Raw genomic sequence first — 17971 nt, forward strand, 5'->3', positions numbered from 1 at the left:
TAGTTCGATAACCACCAAAATCGCCCCAGGCACTCTTGGATTATGGCCCTTGATTTGCTCGAAAAGCTGCGAATTGAGCCTTATGCATTCAAACTGTTTTGATCTGATTGTCAATTTCATCCCACATGGAACCTCATAAATACCTTGATTCCATCTTGCTTTTGTGGGGGGAGGAGGGGAGTTAACAAGGCATACAAAATCAACATTATTACCTTTATGATACGTAACTGAATATTTAGACGGGCAAAATTTTTGACAGTCTGGCACTATTGTTCATTGTTATAAAGAGAAAATAATGCTAAGAACGTAAAAAATAAGATTTTAGCTTTGGACTGACTCAGCCGCAAAATCCGGGAGTTTTGTCACCTATTTATAAATGATTTCACTGTATTTTCCAATATCAGATAAAATTGTTTTAAAATTGCATAAAAATCTTGTCATTTCCTTATTGCTATGTCTTGCCATTTTCTTATTCAATGTTTCTTGGTTTGTCTTAACATTTCTTTATTATTTGTCTTGTCATTTCCTTTTTTGCTTTGTCCTGTATCATTTCCTTAACATTTGTCTTGTCATTTCCTTATTGTTTGTGTTGTCATTTCCTTATTGCTTGTCTTATCATTGCATTGTTTTTCTTGTCATATCCTTATTATTTGTCTTGTCATTTCCTTATTGTTTGTCTTGTCATTTCCTTATTGCTTGTCTTATCATTGCGTTGTTTTTCTTGTCATATCATTATTTGTCTTGTCATTTCCTTATTGTTTGTACCACAGTGAGCCTAATAGATCTGCTGCAGATCCATGTGCTTGAAATACACCTTTTGTACACTTACTGACCTGAGTTTGACTTTCATATTGCAGGTGGAACAGCTGGAGGCAGGTTCACCAGGAAAATATAGAGTAACAGGACTGTATTCAGATGGAACTCCATACACAGATGAATTTAACACTGTTAGTGTAGCTTTTTAAAAAACAAAAACAGATATTTGTAGCATTCTTTAAACTGTATGAAAACTTTTTACAAAGATACAATGTATACAGATGTAACAAGCTTTAATTATCCAAGCAATTTAGTGTATTTTTTAAGTTCAGTAGATCGGGTCGTCATGTGGAAGTGGGGCCAGGTCCATATCACAAGGGGAATTTTTAAATGAATTACAAGCAAAATATTGCAGTATTCAGGAAACTAGTGTACTGTCTTGTTGGGAATGAATAGGCCAGCTAGGTTTTGTTCCGAAAAAGGTACAATGAGGGTTGTATAGACATTTTGTGTGAAAGAATTAAACTGATGGGATTATACACTATTAGGTGGAATGTAACAGTATGAATCTGGTATGAAACTTAAACGCTTAAAAAACACAGTGGATGCTCTATATGAAATTATGCAACAGTAACATAGCAAGATTTAGCTGCATTTTTGTGAATTTCAGGTGTTATTTGCAATAGGTAGAGATGCATGTACAGGAAGTATAGGACTAGATAAAGTAGGAGTAAAGACCAACAAGTGAGTACTTTTCTATCTCTCTGTGTTATGGTGATTTCTTCTTTTTTCTCAGTGTAATGGTGTTGTCTCCTTGTTTCTCAGTGTAATGGTGATTACTCTTTGTTTCTCAGTGTAATGGTGATTTCTTCTTGTTTCTCAGTGTAATGGTGTTGTCTCCTTGTTTCTCAGTGCGATGGTGATAACTCTTTGTTTCTCAGTGTAATGGTGATTTCTTCTTTTTAGCTCACATGTCACAAAGTGACAGTGTGAGCTTTTGTGATCACGCAGCGTCCGTCGTCCGTCCGTGCGTAAACTTTTGCTTGTGACCTCTCTAGAGGTCACATTTTTCATGGGATCTTTATGAAAATCGGTCAGAATGTTCATCTTAATGATATCTAGGTCAAGTTCGAAACTGGGTCATGTGCGGTCAAAAACTAGGTCAGTAGGTCTAAAAATAGAAAAACCTTGTGACCTCTCTAGAGGCCATATTTTTCACAAGATCTTCATGAAAATTCGTCAGAATGTTCACCTTGATGATATCTAGGTCAAGTTTGAAACTGGGTCACCTGCCATCAAAAACTAGGTCAGTAGGTCAAATAATAGAAAAACCTTGTGACCTCTCTAGAGGCCATATTTTTCATGGGATCTGTATGAAAGTTGGTCTGAATGTTCATCTTGATGATATCTAGGTCAAGTTTGAAACTGGGTCAGCTGCGGTCAAAAAATAGGTCATTAGGTCTAAAAATAGAAAAACCTTGTGACCTCTCTAGAGGTCATACTTTTGAATGGATCTTCATGAAAATTGGTCAGAATGTTCACCTTGGTAATATCTAGGTCAGGTTCGAAACTGGGTCCAGGCCATCAATAACTAGGTCAGTAGGTCAAATAATGAAAAAACCTTGTGACCTCTCTAGAGGCCATATTTTTCATGGGATCTGTATGAAGGTTGGTCTGAATGTTTATCTTGATGATATCTAGGCCAGGTTCGAAACTGGGTCAACTGTGGTTTAAAACTAGGTCAGTAGGTCTAAATATAGAAAAACCTTGTGACCTCTCTAGAAGCCATATTTTTCACAAGATCTTCATGAAAATTGGTCAGAATGTTCACCTTGATGATATCTAGGTCAAGTTCGAAACTGGATCATGTGCCTTCAAAAACTAGGTCAGTAGGTCAAGTAATAGAAAAACCTTGTGACCTCTCTAGAGGCCATATTTTTCATGGGATCTGTATGAAAGTTGGTCTGAATGTTCATCTTGATGATACCTAGATCAGTTTCGAAACTGGGTCAGCTGCGGTCAAAAACTAGGTCATTAGATCTAAAAATAGAAAAACCTTGTGGCCTCTCTTAGAGGCCATACTTTTGAATGGATCTTCATGAAAATTGGTCAGAATGTTCACCTTGGTGATATCTAGATCAAGTTTGAAACTGGGTCACGTGCCATCAATAACTAGGTCAGTAGGTCAAATAATGAAAAAACCTTGTGACCTCTCTAGAGGCCATATTTTTCATGGGATCTGTATGAAAGTTGGTCTGAATGTTCATCTTGATGATATCTAGGTCAGATTCAAAACTGGGTCACATGAGCTCAAAAACTAGGTCACTATGTCAAATAATAGGAAAAAAAACGACGTCATACTCAGTTCAAAACTGGGTCATGTTGGGACAGGTGAGCGATTCAGGACCATCATGGTCCTCTTGTTTCTCAGTGTTATGGTGTTGTCTCTTTGTTTCTCTGTGTAATGGTGATTACTCTTTGTTTCTCAGTGTAATGGTGATTTCTTCTTTTTTCTCAGTGTAATGGTGTTGTCTCCTTATTTCTCAGTGTAATGGTGAGTATTCTTTGTTTCTCAGTGTGATGGTGATTTTTTCTTTTTTCTCAGTGTAATAGTGTTGTCTCCTTGTTTCTCAGTGTAAGGGTGAGTACTCTTTGTTTCTCAGTGTAATGGTGATTACTTTTTGTTTCTCAATGTAATTGTGATTACTGTTTGTTTCTCAGTGTGATGGTGACTACTCTGTTTCAGTGATTACTCTTTGTTTCTCAGTGTGATTTGTGATTTTTTCCTGTTTCTCAGTGTAATGATGTTGTCTCCTTGTTTCACAGTGTGATGGTGTTGTCTTCTTGTTTCTCAGTGTGATGGTGTTGTCTCCTTGTTTCTCAGTGTGATGGTGTTGTCTCCTTGTTTCTCAGTGTGATGGTGTTGTCTTCTTGTTTCTCAGTGTGATGGTGTTGTCTCCTTGTTTCTCAGTGTGATGGTGTTGACTCCTTGTTTCTCAGTGTGATGGTGTTGTCTCCTTGTTTCTCAGTGTGATCGTGATTACTCTTTGTTTCTCAGTGTGATGGTGTTGTCTCCTTGTTTCTCAGTGTGATGGTGTTGTCTCCTTGTTTCTCAGTGTGGTGGTGATTACTCTTTGTTTCTCAGTGTAATGGTGTTGTCACCTTGTTGCACAGTGTGATGGTGTTGTCTTCTTGTTTTTCAGTGTGATGGTGTTGTCTCCTTGTTTCTCAGTGTGATGGTGTTGTCTCCTTGTTTCTCAGTGTGATGGTGATTACTCTTTGTTTCTAAGTGTGATGGTGTTATCTCCTTGTTTTCAGTGTGATGGTGTTGTCTTCTTGTTTCTCAGTGTGGTGGTGATTACTCTTTGTTTCTCAGGGTGATGGTGTTGTCTCCTTGTTTTCAGTGTGATGGTGTTGTCTTCTTGTTTCTCAGTGTGGTGGTTATTACTCTTTGTTTCTCAGTGTGATGGTGTTGTCTTCTTGTTTCTCAGTGTGATGGTGTTGTCTCCTTGTTTCTCAGTGTGGTGGTGATTACTCTTTGTTTCTCAGTGTAATGGTGTTGTCACCTTGTTGCACAGTGTGATGGTGTTGTCTTCTTGTTTCTCAGTGTGATGGTATTGTCTCCTTGTTTCTCAGTGTGATGGTGTTGTCTCCTTGTTTCTCAGTGTGATGGTGTTGTCTCCTTGTTTCACAGTGTGAAGATGTTATCTCCTTGTTTCTCAGTGTGATGGTGTTTTCTCCTTGTTTCTCATTGTGATGGTGCTGTCTCCTTGTTTCTCAGTGTGATGGTGTTGTCTCCGTATGTGTTTTCTGCCCGTTGTGATAGGTGTTGTTGTCTCCCATTTGGTTTCTCTCAGTGTGGTGGTGATTACTCTTTGTTTCTCAGTGTGATGGTGTTGTCTCCTTGTTCTACAGTGTGATGGTGTTGTCTCCTTGTTTCTCAGTGTAATGGTGTTGTCTTCTTGTTTCTCAGTGTGATGGTGTTGTCTCCTTGTTTCTCAGTGTGATGGTGATTACTCTTTGCTTCTCAGTGTGATGGTGTTGTCTCCTTGTTTTCAGTGTGATGGTGTTGTCTCCTTGTTTCTCAGTGTGATGGTGTTGTCTTCTTGTTTCTCAGTGTGATGGTGTTGTCTCCTTGTTTCTCAGTGTGATGGTGTTGTCTCCTTGTTTCTCAGTGTGATGGTGTTGTCTTCTTGTTTCTCAGTGTGATGGTATTGTCTCCTTGTTTCTCAGTGTGATAGTGATTACTCTGTTTCTCAGTGTGATGGTATTGTCTTCTTGTTTCTCAGTGTGATGGTGTTGTCTCCTTGTTTCTCAGTGTGATGGTGTTGTCTTCTTGTTTCTCAGTGTGATGGTATTGTCTCCTTGTTTCTCAGTGTGATAGTGATTACTCTGTTTCTCAGTGTGATGGTTTTGTCTCCTTGTTTCTCAGTGTGATGGTGATTACTCTTTGTTTCTCAGTGTGATGGTATTGTCTCCTTGTTTCTCAGTGTGATGGTGTTGTCTTCTTGTTTCTCAGTGTGATGGTATTGTCTCCTTGTTTCTCAGTGTGATAGTGATTACTCTGTTTCTCAGTGTGATGGTATTGTCTCCTTGTTTCTCAGTGTGATGGTGTTGTCTCCTTGTTTCTCAGTGTGATGGTATTGTCTCCTTGTTTCTCAGTGTGATGGTGTTGTCTTCTTGTTTCTCAGTGTGATGGTGTTGTCTCCTTGTTTCTCAGTGTGATGGTGTTTTCTCCTTGTTTCTCATTGTGATGGTGCTGTCTCCTTGTTTCTCAGTGTGATGGTATTGTCTCCTTGTTTCTCAGTGTGATGGTGTTGTCTTCTTGTTTCTCAGTGTGATGGTATTGTCTCCTTGTTTCTCAGTGTGATAGTGATTACTCTGTTTCTCAGTGTAATGGTGATTTCTTCTTTTTTCTCAGTGTAATGGTATTGTCTCCTTGTCTCCCACTGTGATGGTGATTACTCTTTGTTTCTCAGTATAATGGTGATTTTATTCTTTTTTGAAAAATGATGATTATAGTCATCACTTGAGCGTTTGGCTCGCGTCTTGCGTCGCGTCGCGTCTGTCCGTTTTGTTAAGGTTTTGTTAGGTAAGCTGTATCTCTAAACCAACTTTGAATTTGAAACTTGCAAACTTTTCACTGTGATAACTGACTGTAATTGCAAGGGAACATAACTCCATTTGCTTTTTTACAAATTATGCCCCTTTTTACTTAGAAATATTCGATTTTTGGTTAAGTTTTTACTGGTTTCAGTCAAAATATTTTCTCCCTTTTAAACTATCCCAAAACTAATATCTTTTTTTTTAAATTTTTAAATACTTTTTCACATCATAAGCAAGCCCTGTACTCAAGCGATTGCATCCTCCATCTTGTTTTCAAGAAGTATGTGCCCCTTTTAGAGAGTTAGAAAAAGCATTTTTACTTTTAAGTTTTTATGTTAGGTAATTTTCAATAAAACTTAAGTAAAGCTATGGTCCTTACAAAACTTTAAAATGTGATTCATTTTTAAATAAAGTGCTGCCCTCTACAATAGAAACTTAGACTCAGATTGCATTGTTTTCAAAGGCTATGTTAGCTGCTATTTTAAGGACTTGGATAAATATCATTTTCTGGTTCAAGTTTCATGTTTAGGATCAACTTTTACTCTAAACTATCAAAGCGCTATTGCATTATGAAACTGTTGAAAAATGTGTTCACCACAAACAACCATGGTAAGGCAAGCCAAAACATAACTCATTTTTCCCCCTTTTGCAAAATGGATTCACCAGTTGGACTGAACAAACCTTTACTATATGTTGAGTATTATGGTAGGCCAACTTTCCTGTAAGCTATCAAAACAGGAAAACTTTGCAACAGTTTTTCAAATCAAAGTTGGACACACTGTTCATCTAAGAAAATAAACTTAATTCATTGCTTTTGTGCAAGAATGATGGGTCCATTTTTAACTGTAGAAAATTATGGGTAAGAACTGATTCATTATACGAAATAAAATCAATGAGGTCAGCACCCGAATGCGTGGCTCTGTTTCTTTTTGCAATTGATCTAAATTCATTACGAATAGTAAGAGCTTTTGGATCTCTGCACTGCCTTCCTAGCAGCCGTGTCCCGATTTTTAATTTGCATGTAATAAGTTTCATAACTACAGGTGGGAAAATTTAATTCACAAAATTATTAACGTGTATAAACTCTACAATGAAGATTCCATCTCAAATTTTTTTTTATCAAAGATCAGCCCTTCTTTTTATTTCGATTTTTATTCTGAGTTTGAAAAATCATGGGTTATAAATTTTTGTATGTAACATGTACTCAGTACTACCTAATAAGGATTGAAGCCTAACCATTTATCACTGTCATGATCTGAATAGCAAGATAGCCCGGTCCAGAACCACTAAGTATATATTTTTCCTCTTCATTTTAATCATGCACCTTTTATCAATTTCTGTATATCATTCAGTTTGAACAAGGCTGTTGAATACTCAAGCGTATGCTGATTTGTCCGACAGCTCTTGTTTCTTCATGTATTAGTGCTTGTTCCTTGTTACCGCAGTGTGATGATGTTTAAAAAAAGCAACTGTTTACATTTCAGTTCCCCCTTGAAAATGAATAATAAGTTCTTATTTATATCTAGCCAGTTTTAAAAAGCTTCAGATCCTCTACAAAATACATTATTTAAAAATGTTTATTTTCTGAAAATTTACAAGTATGTGCAAACAAAATGCTCCTCTTAGTTCAAATAGGGAGAGCTTAGATCTACGATTGCATTGTGATTTCAATCCCCAGGCATATGTTAGCTGTGCTGATTTAATAAAGGATATTGTGTATGAAATCATTCATTCCTCCACCTCGGATTCATGTGGAGAAGTTGGCAGTTACTTGCAGAGAACAGGTTAGTACTGGTACAGAATCCAGGAGACATGGCTGGCTAACTGCCTGCAGTTACATAAGACAGTACTGTTGAAAAATGATGATAAACCCAAAACAAACAAGGTAAGTGCAAGACCAAATACCTCTAGTAAATTTTATGTTTTCCTCTTTTCACAGAAATGGATTCATTCCAGTGGATGACAGTGAACAAACAAACATATCTAACATATATGCTATTGGTGATATACTGGAGGGGAAACCAGAACTAACTCCTGTAGCTATACAAGCAGGAAAACTGCTTGCCAACAGATTGTTCTCAAATAGTGATACAAAGGTTAGGTATTTTCATTGTTCAAACATAGTTCCTCTTGAAGAGATTGGAATGTTGGAAATATGCTGTTAATTAATTGACTATTTATTTATTCTGTATGCGTAAAATATGATAAAGGTAGTTCTGCATGTTTGATAATCTGAAAATGATGGTGTAACATCATTTATTGGGAAAATGTAGAGTAAAGCCTGGATTCACATACGGAAATTAAAATCATTTTATGAATTAATGGCAACCCGTTGATAAATTTATTACAGTGGCGCTGTTACTATCTTGCAAATGTTAAGATTTTATATTAAAACATCTGACGCGTTAGATAGTTCAAAATAATGTCTTGAAATTAGCTTTAAACATGGTCAAATACCTCAAAAATAAGCACACAGACCTATACTTTAGTTCAGCACATTATAGACCATACCCGGTATGTTTATTTGCAACTGTGATAAGTTTCATTTAAATCTACAGAGTAGAAAAATTTCTAATCACAGAAATGTTATGAAAGTCGTGATTTTCCCATAAACTCCCATATGAAAAATTGCCCGAGGTCCAAATTTTTCAAATCAGTCTATCAAAAAATCAAGCACACGATTCTTACTTTTTTTATTTGCTGAATTTTATATTCTGAAGTTGTGAAAAATCAGGGTTTAATCAAATTCTACATTGTAGGGAAAAAAAAATGATTCGAACATGTAGAACTACCTTAATAAGTATTGAAGGCGTTGGAACCATGATTCAGTCTACCTGTAGATGTCTTGTAATATAAGCAAGAGGGTGTTAGCCAGGGTACGTCAGAACAATGAGGAAGGGTATATCAGACTTTTATCCACAAGGTCTTCATTCTGCTAATAGAAACATTATTATCAAAAATATTCTGATATACCTTCGTCACATTGTTTTGAACTTCACCTTGTGTGGAAAGCTGACAACAAAGTAGTCACAGACTGGTATTTGTCACAAACTTTTTGTTTAATATCTTAAAATATACAGTGCTTGATTCCATTTTTAACCGACAGATGAATCAAGTCATGTTAGAATAGAAAGTATACCCTGTTTAGCAGTATTTCAGCCCCAGCTGGTGAAATATGTAACTGAAGGCATAAGTGTCTTATTTACTGTATTCTCAGGCCAGTTTTAAAAAAGTCTCTTCAGACTCATCAAAATAATGTCAATGTATTTAAGAACAGATTTGCCAAACATTGTTTTTGAAAACCTTTCTAAGGTATGTCAGAAAGCATGTGAATGCTCAGCATTGTTTCTATTATTCATATGTTATGAGATATGAGGATCCAACTGGCTTATTGGAGGTTGCTGATTCTATCCAATTGCTGGCCTATGCCTTAACTGCTTTCCTGAAGGACACCTGGGCTCTGCTATTAAATACAAATAAATTATCGGCTATTACTTACCCTTTGTGTTGCAGACTGATTACAAGAAAGTTGCGACTACAGTATTTACACCACTAGAGTATGGAGCAATTGGGTATGCTGAGGAAGACGCCATCAAGGAGTTTGGAGAGGAAAATATTGAGGTGAATATCACAGTTGTCTCTGGAACTTTCACTGAGATACTGACACCATTTACGTATAATGTGTCAAAAAATTAGAAATTTGTGTTGGCAGAAGTAGAAGCTAATGAATTATTTTATTTCACCTAAGCTGAAAGCTCACAGGTGAGCTATAGTGATTGCGTTTTGTCTGGCATAAGCCTTTTAGCTCAGATAACTTCTGGTGAACCGCTTGATGGAAATCTCAAACTTTCCTCAGAGTTGTTAACATCATTCCCCTTGACTGTACTTAGGGCTAAATAGAAAAAAAAACTTTTAAGAACTTCTCTACATGTCCATTAACTGGCCAGATGAATAATCACCAAACATGGTTAGAAGTGACCTGTTCTTAAATTGATTTAAAAAGTTTCCCTTGGCTGCATTTAGGGGCTGATGGAGATCCTTTAAACAGCTTCTCATAAGAATTCAAGGGTGTTCTGCTGGCAGCAAGTGATTCTGCCTTTATGGTCTGCACTGTTCACTATTCAGTCCGTAAATTTTCAGTTTACACCCCTTGGAATAATAAATGGTATTGCCCAAATTGAATGATGGACCAGTCCATTGTAGAAATTGAGCAGGCTGCGGATTAAGGATGTTCTGCATACTTCATCAGCAGCATAGTAAGTGTCCTCTTAAGGTATTATATAAGCATATATATATGTTCTGCCTGTTTCAGTTAGGGTAGGTTGATTGGTAGGTAGGCAGTTACTTTTGACTTCAGATGATCAACTAAAGAACTTACTTGCTTGTTTTTATAATACATGTAGAGTAAACATGTGTTGAACTGTTTTGATAAAATAAATTGTTGACTTTATAGGGAGTTGTGCTTGTTTTGCAGTTGACAGTCCTTTTATTTTTCAATATAATGATAGCTTATAATTTTATATTTACAGGTATATCATACACACTTCCGACCACTGGAGTGGACTGTGCCTCATAGAGAAGACAATGCTTGCTATGCGAAGCTGGTGTGCCTTAAACCAGATGATGTGAGTATTTCTTTGTAGTAGCTTATTTTAAACTTAGTGAAAATATTGATTAGTGCATAGAGAAGTACTTGACGTAATGCTGAATCTAATAATAAGTACAAGTGTAGCCTTGTCAAATGATAAAAATATCAGAACAGAGCTAAACATTTCCTCTGTCAAAGTCATTATGTAATCAAGAGAATGTTTGCCTTAAGAGCACACATACTGAAGAATTGGGCAAAAATCGATTCTATTATCTTTCCTTGTTTATTGAGATCAACGCTATACCTTGTTGTCTCCCTTCGACCGTCTAGCTAAATATCGATCACTATCGGATATTTTTTTAGATCGTTATGGTTCGGCTATCTCCGCTTATCGTATCACGGGAGGTGCCGATCATAAAAAAACAAGGATTATAGATTAGAGATCTCCTGTAAACACGTAGTGGGAAGGGTGATTTATTTTTCACGAATTTTAAGTAAAACAACAACAGCAAATATAGTCATCAACTTGGTTTAATTCTGTTTTTCAATAATGTAAAATACGGAACGGAAAAAAAGAAGACACTACGTTATTTATTCTTTCATTTTGCATAGTCAAAGAGCTATAAAAAAGTGTTTTATACTTCTTTGGCATAGTATATGAAAATATGATCAACACTACATTATCTTCTTTATATTTTACATTAAAGAAACTGAGACATAAAAACAAATATAAATACACAAAATCATGTATATTAGGCGAGCATAACATACATGTACATGAAACTACTATTATCTTAAAAAATAGAAAGCAGGAAAAAAATATATTTTTTAAAAGTGCTTACAAACTGGACAATTTCATTTTCAGTTATTATAAATAGATGTGAAATGCGTTTTTTATTATTATTATTAATCATATTTAACTTGTTAAAATTAATTTTGCTATGTAATGAACATTTGAAAAACATATTGTCACACACTGATGAAAAATGAACAGAAAAACAAACTAGCAAACATACTTGACAATGTAAAAGGTATCTTTTTATGACACCAGAGGCTGTTAATTGGAAGTGTGACCTATTTGCCCCCGAGCCAGTCATTGTGTAATAAAGTATGTGCGAATTATGACTTCTCAAGGTTTCTCAAAAGGGACTGACTGACTGATTTAATAAATGTCAGATTTTTAAAATAAAAAGTGGAAAACCTAAGAATAAAACAAGCACGCCATAGGAAAAAGTCTTTTAGAAAAGATTTAGGATAAAGTGACACTAATGTAGTGTAAAGGTTATTCATAATAACTATCACGAATATTTTTACTATATGAACAGGGGATTACAGATTTTTCATATCTTTTAGCGCGTGCTATACCTTCTTGAGATTAGCTGTGCGTACATTCAGTTCAATTCAATTTCGATTTATTGCATAAATACAATGCCTACAGCAAATGAAAGCATTATATAATATGGAGCAGAGAAAGTACATAATAATTTTCAGGAGAGACAATAAACCAAAGAGCTTTAAAAAAATTAAAAATGTATTTTATACTTCTTTGAATAAACTAATAAATTAATAAACGACAATTTTTCACAATGTTGTCACAAAACTTCTATACTATAATATTTTCACTCTTACGCGAACTTTTAACACGTGTTCTATATATCTATACTTTAATATCGAACAATTAACCTGTATTCAGGAAAAAATACTGTTAATCAAATACAAGTAAATACTCAATCACTGTCCCATTATCTTATGTATCTAACAACATTGTTGTTGAAAATGAAACAATATATTTATTGTGTATTTAAGTCTCGTTCATTAAACATGTTACAATTTTCAAAATGCTTTTACGCAGTCACCGAGAAGATTATTATCTGTGTAATAAAAAGACCTGATCGTCCCTAATCCCCTAATAAAAAGGTGTTGATAAGCAATAAACCTGCAAAAAGCTGTTAATTGGTAAAAAACAACTATCGAAAAGCGCTTTAATATGGCTGTTTCAGGGGCTCCGAAAACAATTTACTCAAATGTTGCATTATATAAATTCTTTATAACATATTTATGGTTAAAACTTAAACTAAGGGGTATATATAAGTATAATTAAACGAATCTTTAAAATACGAGACAGTGGTTTAGAAAGAAATATATATAGTTGCAACGTGCATCATGTCTTATTTTTTTTTTATTTATGAACATGATACGTCAGCATCTTTCTCTGTAACATTTATTTTGCGGTAAGCTTGTAATTCCCGCACTATTATTATCACTTAATACTATGTTGTAACAATAATATTTTCTGTATCATCGGCAGCTAAACTTCGGGCGTGTTCGTGCGTTTCCGCACGCGTCCGGAAATACCACGGACACGGCAAATAAAGAAATAATACAAAAATCACCAATTTTTAAACGTCTAGGGAAGCAAGAAGACATAAAAATAATTTCAAAATAAAAACATATATAAAAAGTTTATTGTCTGTAGAATACTTCAATAGGATAATAAATATTCTCAATATATGAATAAAGTGGCTACAGGGAAAAGAATAAGATACGTATCACGGGTTTTTGCTTATTTTATTCAGTAACTATATGCCGTAAACAGAGACTGATAGTGATGTTTTTTAATCGCCAAGGGAAGCATTAATTCTTCATTTTAGATAAATAATTTTTATATCTTTGTAAAGAGAAAAGAATGACGAACACTTCAATAGGATAATAAATAGTGTGTGTTCATTCTAATTAAAACAATATTTGTCCAAACTTTTTTTCCTTCTTTGTTTCTATTGGAAAATATCAACCAGATAAAAATCGATATCGCACTGCCAGGTGATTTCAAGGGGGATAATTTTACCGATAAGACGGCAAATTTTACCTAATTGTTGATCATGAGACTTCTGTACGAGTGTCAAACAGGTTAAACTCCCAGGTGCTGTGTATGTTCTCTGATATGACTGGCTGAAGATTTTTATGTGGGGAAGTTATCAGTTGCTTGCAAAAAACAGGTTGATACTGATAAGAATGCCAGGAACACTTTTTTCTATGTTAATCAGCTGCAGTGAAATTGAAAAATGTTAAAGACTACAAAACAAAACTTAAATACACTGTACGCTGGACATATGTCAAATCTCTGAAGAAGTTCAGAACTCTTGAACCAAAACAATCAGGGAAGATGTCTAGCCAATAAGAGAACATGTCCTCAATGTCTTGTGCCAATCAAAATCAAACTATACATTAGACAAGTTCATAAGCACTGTTACCTTTAATTTCAGATGCGTGTGGTAGGATTACATGTACTAGGTCCTAATGCAGGGGAGATAACCCAGGGATATGCTGTAGCAATGAAGCTGAATGCAACTAAAGCAGATTTTGATGATACCATTGGTATACATCCCACATGCTCTGAGGTATGATACAATGTTGCCAGCCACTTTGCCAGTTATATATAAATATTGAGTTTTTGTCTAGCCTGCTTGCAGTTGTCAAAATGGCTGTCAGCCGCATTCCAAGCAATATATTGGTACTAAGTTTCATTATATGAGATAAAAGCTCAACTGAAACTCTTTCATGAAAAATAGGAATTATCAAATTTGGCTAACTTCTTTCTGTAAAGGAGATAATTTGAGTTTTGGTGACCGTAAATTGTTCCTTGCAATGGGATATAGCCGTAGTTTATGCTCATTCAGAACTGTTGTACTGTCTGAATAGGAACAACATGTTTGAAAATGGAAATATATGCTTACTGTTGGATGCAAATGTAGATCTGCTTTTTGCATAATAGGAATAGATACTTATTATTCAGTATGTTTTATTATTTACCTCACTTTTGACAGGAACAATAAAACAAAACAAAAAACTTTTTCAAAAGGATACAACTTTTGAAAAGATGAACAAATACATATCCTACATGAGTTTTTACTGCTTTTTTTCAATGGTGGATTTCTACTTTATCTGCAAAAATGAAGGTATGGAATGAATAACTTTACAACCAGGAGTGCTTTATATTGAAGATAAGCAAGTTTTGCTGTGCATTTCAGGTATTCACTGTTCTAGATGTTACCAAGAGAAGCGGTGGTGATGTAAGCCAGTCTGGTTGCTGAGGTTAATCCCTGCTGCTGAAACCATTCACTTAAAACTGACAACCAGTCGACTGTAAACTTTCTACATCATGCCTAGCCAGTCATTAGATGAACAACCAGTCTGCTTTGAACAGCCTACAGATTATTAAACCAGTCTTCTTTGAACTCAACATATAAGATGGAACCAGTCATTAAATGAGCAACTAAATTAGTACATTCTACATAAAACAGAGAAACAATCTACTAGTCAATTGTTTGTGATGAAAATATAATGTGTTTTTTTTAACAAATAGAGAAGCATGTGTTTTTGAAAACAGTAGATACTTGGTTTATTCGTCATCTGAGGATTTTGATGAAAATGATTGTGTGGGTACCATTCCAGTGTATCTTATCGTCATTTGGAAGTGTTCTAGTCAAAGTGTTTGACACTTCAGATATTGTAAAATTTGATGGTACAAAATTTGATTCAAAGACCAGAACTTAATTGATATCTTATTACTTTAAATATTGTAAGTTGTATTGAAGTTGGACTGGAATGTTCCTGGTTTATGTGATGTTTTGAAGGGTTATTGGTTTTGACAGGTTGGGTCTTAGTTTTAGTGAATTCAGCAGCAGGGCTAAATGCTTTTTTGTGAATCAATCTAGTTTTTGCAGACTGTGTTCTGCTTGTATGACAGACTGGTCTAAAAACTCGCTGAGTTGGACTGATCTTGATGTAACCTAGACTGATTCACACTTTGTATGAACATGGCACAGAAGAGGTAGAGATCCATGTCTTTCAAACTTCCTGTATTATTTGCTATTTCATAATTTGTAATCAAAAATGTTTTGAATGTGGAATAAAATCGTAAAATCGAACTTTTCTTTATAGATAGTTCTATATGTTTAACAAGTTGGCCACACATCATGAATACCATGCAAATTTATTCCTTTTTTTTTAAAAAAGTGAACTACAAATGTATAAGCCTTGGGGGCAAAAATAAATAATTTTACAGTATACTGCATCATGGATTGAAGAAACTTTAAACTAATATTATAAATCCGTTTATTCCAGCTGTAAATCAGTTTATGCTAACCTGAATTGATTGATTGATATTAATATTTTTTAGTGTCATCAGAAATGATTTTTTGTCAATTTATTATTTTCAAGTATTTTGTTCATAATATTCAAATTGAATGACCTGCAATTATATGCATTTTATGAATTAGTCTTCATGCACTGCATATAAAGTAGTGACCTATTCTGAAACCAAATAATGGAACAGAATTCCTTAAATTGCTGATCATGACAGTACAAATTCGTCTTTAACATGTTGTTTTATTGTACTGAATTATTGTCCCATCGTTTTTGAAGTGATAAATTGTTTGGCGCATATGCTTTATATTTCAGCTTTGCAAGAACTATTTACACTTGCTTAATTTTCTTTGTTATTCATACAAATTGTGCTGTATAATATGGAAATTACGTAATTTAATTGATGTATTGAAAGACAAAGTACATGTACCTGTTACATGTGTTTTGTGTTACAGTTTAGGTAAGGTGGGCTTATGTGGTTGTTATTAAAAACTACAATTACAGAATTAGAACAAAATATGAAGGATAGAAACAGTTCACAGTTTCTTGCATATACACTTGCGTGAATTAAAAACTCAGCATCTTTATTTTCAGGATGTCGAACTTACCTAATGTATTCATCTACCACATGCATAATAAGTATATGATAGAGGTGGTTTTTCTATAACTACTTCTTGTCAAGCTGTCATTTTGCAAATATTTGGCATTTGAAATGAACAAGTTTGCAAATGTTATAATAGATGACTTTGGAGATAATTAAAAATGTAGGTGTAGTTTTGCCACACATGGAACCCATGATAGCAGCCTGCCCAGTATTCGTTTGGTAACTTTCATCCTTTCATAATAAGTGGATGGTGTGTGGTCTTGTTGTGTTACATTGCTTTAAGATTTAAAAAGACTTGGAACCAGTGTCTTACCCATAAGTAGTCATAAGAGGTGACTGATAGGGTCTGAACACTGGTTTTTGTTGATTCCAGGAGGTATAAAAGTTCATTGAATTTTGTATATCAATAAGAACACCACAAGCTCAACGTGCTCAGGATTCCAATGGTCACGCTTCATTAAAGCAGAAGAAATCACTATATTATATCAGATTTAATAAATTATCATAGATGAACATAAAAATATTAAGTGTTTGCATGAATGAAATATTTGCCATATATGGATGTTGCCTTTTTTATTCACGTTAGTGTAGTTTTGAGTTTTTACTGATAAAATCGGAGAATAATTTGTGGTTGATTGTTTTTTGCTGTAATATAATTTGTCTTAAGAATTTGCACATTTACTGTTGATTATATAAATACAGTTGTTTGAAATGTTCTGTGCATCAGGGTCTTAAGTATGAAAAAAGTGCTACTTAAATCAGATATACTGATTGCGATGATACTGTAGAAATAGTTATGGTTATTGTTTCAAATAAAGGTACAGGAAAGAAAGTTACTCTTTGTTCTTTATATGTCCTTGTTTGCAAAAAGCTGGACCTGAAACAGAAACTCAGTCTCCAAAAAATTTCAGCATGCTTGCAGATACTAATTTAAGTGAATATAACATGTAGGTCAGTTAAAAACTTTGGAGTAGACCACCCCTATTGTTTTTGGGGTCACTCTATCAAAGGTCACAGGGGCCTGAACATGGAAAACCATTTCCAATCTATACCAAGAATGTTGAAACTTCATAGGATGATTGGATATGCAGAGTAGTTGACCCCTATTGATTTTGCGGGTCACTCTGTTAAAGGTCAAGGTCACAGTGGACAAAACATGGAAATTCACTTTCGGTTAGTAACTTGAGAACCATTTGGCCTAGAACATTCAAACTTCGTAGGTTGGCAGGGCTTATGGAGTAGATGACTCCTATTGATTTTGGGGTCACTCTGTTGAGGTAGTTCTGCACGTTTGATAAACACCATTTTTCCGGAAAACGCAGAATAAAGACTGGATTCGGCATACGGAAATGAAAATCATTTTATGAATAAATTGCAACCTGTGAGTAAATTTATTACAATGGCACTGTTGCTATATTTGTAAATTCAAAATATGATATTAAAACATATAACACATTAAATAATTCAAAATAACGTCTTAAAATTAGCGTGAAATGTCCGGTTAACTTTAATCATGGTCAAATATCTCAAAAATGAGCTCACTGACCTATACATTTTATTTCATCAAATTATAGGCCCTGTATTTATTTACAACTGTGAGAAGTTTCATCAAAATCTACATTGTAGAAAAATTTCTGTTCGCGAAAATGTTATGAAAGTTATGATTTTCCCATAGACTCCCATTATGAAATATTGCGTGGGGTCCCTATTTTTAGCTCACCTGAGCAATGCTCAGGTGAGTTTTTGTGATCGCTCGATGTCCGGCGTCTGTC

The 17971-nt window shown here is 34.7% G+C and overlaps 1 protein-coding gene across 3 annotated transcripts in view; it reads left to right on the forward strand.

Moving 5' to 3' along the window:
• Positions 1-17035, forward strand: part of LOC123528927 (thioredoxin reductase 1, cytoplasmic-like) — a 58399-nt gene extending 41364 nt beyond the window's left edge. For all 3 annotated transcript variants that reach the window (XM_045309003.2, XM_045309004.2, XM_045309005.2), the window contains 7 exons: positions 858-947; positions 1427-1500; positions 7802-7958; positions 9376-9483; positions 10392-10487; positions 13714-13848; positions 14479-17035. In XM_045309003.2, the coding sequence (XP_045164938.2) occupies positions 858-947; positions 1427-1500; positions 7802-7958; positions 9376-9483; positions 10392-10487; positions 13714-13848; positions 14479-14541 (723 nt within the window). In that variant the 3' untranslated portion in view covers positions 14542-17035. The remainder of the gene's footprint in view (positions 1-857; positions 948-1426; positions 1501-7801; positions 7959-9375; positions 9484-10391; positions 10488-13713; positions 13849-14478) is intronic.
• The last annotated feature ends 936 nt before the right edge of the window (positions 17036-17971 follow it).

The sequence above is a fragment of the Mercenaria mercenaria genome, chromosome 13, assembly GCF_021730395.1.
Source record: "Mercenaria mercenaria strain notata chromosome 13, MADL_Memer_1, whole genome shotgun sequence".
Classification (NCBI taxonomy): Eukaryota; Metazoa; Mollusca; class Bivalvia; order Venerida; family Veneridae; genus Mercenaria; species Mercenaria mercenaria.